This window comes from Nicotiana attenuata, unplaced genomic scaffold (genome assembly GCF_001879085.1).
Source record: "Nicotiana attenuata strain UT unplaced genomic scaffold, NIATTr2, whole genome shotgun sequence".
In the NCBI taxonomy this organism is placed as follows: Eukaryota; Viridiplantae; Streptophyta; class Magnoliopsida; order Solanales; family Solanaceae; genus Nicotiana; species Nicotiana attenuata.
Window position 1 is genome coordinate 125,594 of NW_017671918.1, and position 2,898 is coordinate 128,491.

At 42.1% G+C, this 2,898-nt stretch overlaps 1 protein-coding gene across 1 annotated transcript; it reads left to right on the forward strand.

Annotated features, from left to right (window-relative positions):
- Positions 1–291: 291 nt before the first annotated feature.
- LOC109210877 lies at positions 292–2,898 on the forward strand. Its single transcript, XM_019374354.1, has 3 exons — positions 292–439; positions 1,886–1,986; positions 2,335–2,898. The coding sequence occupies exons 1-3, from the start codon at positions 292–294 to the stop codon at positions 2,896–2,898; spliced, it is 813 nt and encodes a 270-aa protein (XP_019229899.1).

A 2,898-nucleotide genomic window follows, 5' to 3' on the forward strand; every position in this document is an offset into this window, starting at 1 on the left:
AGATGGGAGTAATCCCATCTATACCAATCAGACTGTTCTAGTCATCGAGAACAGGAGGAAGCTGGGTGGAGAAACATACCACCGCATTGAGCGCGTCAATGCAATTGAAAAAGACAAATGGTGGAGCAACAAGATAGAAAGCATATTGCTATGGACAGGGTATGAGCCTGGCAAGGGTCTCGACAAGAATCTCCAAGGGATCACCAAACCAGTACAGCCGAAGCGTCATGGTACAACTTTTGGGCTTGGGTACGAATACACTTGGCAAGAGTAGTTGGATTGGTCGCTGCCATGGCGTGGTCCTTATTATCGGTGGAACAACCAGTACCACATTTGCACCAGAAATTTCATCAAGCTGACATAATGTGGCGATCTGAAGAAGATGAAGCCTTAGCTGGCATAAGGAAGCTGTTTCAGGATACTGACGACATGGATTGCAGTGCTATAGTTGAGGAGGAGGAGGAGGAGGAAGACCTTACTATTCAGACCGTGGAGAAAGGAGTTGTTCTCAAGAGCTGGACTGTTGTACCATCCCGGGCCCGTCGAGTTCCTGGGTAGCCTGGCAATTAGCATCAATTATTTTTAAGCAGTTTTATGAGCATCTAAGACATTTTCAGTATTTTGTTTTGAACGTATTTTGTTTTGAAATAATTGCTCGAGTCATCGAGCCGTGCTTGTTTGACGTTTTCAAGATTTATTTAATGCATTGCTACTTTTAGTATTTATTATTATTCTTTCCATTTTCTCTCTATAGCATTATTATTACCTATCCCGATGAACCTATGACTGTGACATATAATGAGACAACGCAACATAAGAATAGTGATTCGGAGGGTCTGGAAGATGATATAATACCTGAGGAAATTGTCAGAGAAATGGAAAACTTTGAAAACAAGCCTAAGTCTAATTTGGACAATACCGAGACAATTAACTTAGGTGATTCCTAAACACTCAAGGAAACACGTGTAAGCATTCACCTATCACCATCAGAGAAGGAAGAGTATGTCTGATTCCTAAAAGAGTATGAGGATATCTTTGCATGGTCCTACGATGATATGACCGGTTTGAGCACATCCATAGTGGCTCACAAGCTACCTACCGATCCCATGTGTCCACCTGTAAATAGAAACTCAGAAAATTCAAGCCAGATATGAGTTTGAAAATAAAAGAGGAAGTCACTAAGTAAATCAAAGCCAAGTTTCTCAGAGTGGTTGAGTATCTGACTTGGGTGGCTAACATCGTGTCAGTCCCGAAGAAAGATGGGAAAGTCAGAGTATGTGTTGATTATCGGGATTTAAACAGAGTGAGTCCCAAAGACGATTTCCCATTGCCCAATATACACATACTATACTGATCGACAACTGTGCCAAGAATGAACTCCAATCTTTTATGGATTGCTTCGCGGGGTATCATCAGATCTGGATGGATGAAGAGGATGCCAAAAAGACAGCCTTTATCACACCATGGGGAATGTACTACTATAAAATGATGTTGTTTGGTTTGAAGAATGATGGAGCCACTTACATGAGAGCCATGACGACCATTTTCCACGACATGATACACAAGGAAATAGAGGTGTACGCGGATGACGTCATCATCAAATCCAGAAGAAGCACGGATCATATAGCAGACTTGAGGAAATTCTTTGATTGGCTTCGAAGCTACAATCTGAAACTGAATCCTGCAAAGTGTGCCTTCGGAGTCCATGCCGGAAAGTTGCTAGGATTTATTGTCAGTCGCTGAGGAATTGAATTGGACCCATCAAAAATCAAAGATATCCAGGACTTGCCTCCTCCGAAGAACAAGAAGGATGTGATGAGCTTTTTAGGACGTCTCAACTACATTAGTCATTTCATAGAACAATCTATCGTGATCTGCGAGCCAGTTTCCAAAATGCTGAAGAATGATGCTGCAACAAGCTGGACTGAAGAATTCCAGAAAGCCTTCGACAAAATCAAGGAGTATTTATCTAAACCACCTGTTCTGGTCCCACCGGAACCAGGGAGACCTTTTCTGCTTTGTTTGTCCATACTAGATGGGGCTTTTGGTTGCATTCTAGGACAACATGATGAGACTGGAAGAAAGGAGCAAGCAATATATTAACTGAGTAAGAAATTCACACCCTGCGAAGCCCGGTACTCTTTGCTGAAGCGCACCTGCTGCGCTTTGACATGGATCGCTCAAAAGCTGAGGCATTACTTCTGTGCCTACACCACATATCTCATATCAAGGATGGATCCGCTGAAATACATCTTCCAAAAACCCATGCCTACGAGAAAGTTAGCAAAATGGCAGATATTGCTGAGTGAGTTCGATATCATCTATGCAACTCAGAAGACGGTTAAAGGGCAAGCGTTGGCAGATCATTTGGCAGAAACTCCTATAGACGGAGAATATGAACCATTGATAACATATTTTCCCGACGAGAAGGTATCATTTGTGGGAGAAGATATCACCAAAGCATACGATGGTTGGGGAATGTTCTTCGATGGAGCTGCAAACTTCAAAGGAGTGGGTATCGGAGTTGTCTTATTGTTAGAAACAGGCCAACACTATTCGATATTTGCAAAACTCAGGTTTCCATGTACCAACAATATGGAAGAATATGAAGCTTGCATTTTGGGACTCAGGTTGGCCATTGACATGAATGTTCAGAAGTTGCTGGTGATTGGAGATTCTGATCTTTTGATGCATCGGGTTTTAGGAGAATGGGATACAAAGAACACCAAAATATTGCCATATCTGTACCGTGTACAAGAACTTATCAAGAGGTTCACGAAAATGGAATTCAACCATGTTCCGAGGATTCAGAATGAGTTCGCAGATGCTTTGGCCACTTTATCTTCCATACAACACCCAGACAAGAATTTCATCGATACGATCCCAATAGATTCATAA

Excerpts from the sequence above, each read along its gene's own strand:
- LOC109210877 (XM_019374354.1), top strand. The coding sequence starts at position 292 with ATGGCGTGGTCCTTATTATCGGTGGAACAACCAGTACCACATTTGCAC. Across the intron at positions 440-1,885 it reads TACTGACGACATGGATTGCA|TTTCCAAAATGCTGAAGAAT; the intron begins GTGCTATAGTTG and ends TCTGCGAGCCAG. Across the intron at positions 1,987-2,334 it reads TATCTAAACCACCTGTTCTG|AAGACGGTTAAAGGGCAAGC; the intron begins GTCCCACCGGAA and ends TATGCAACTCAG.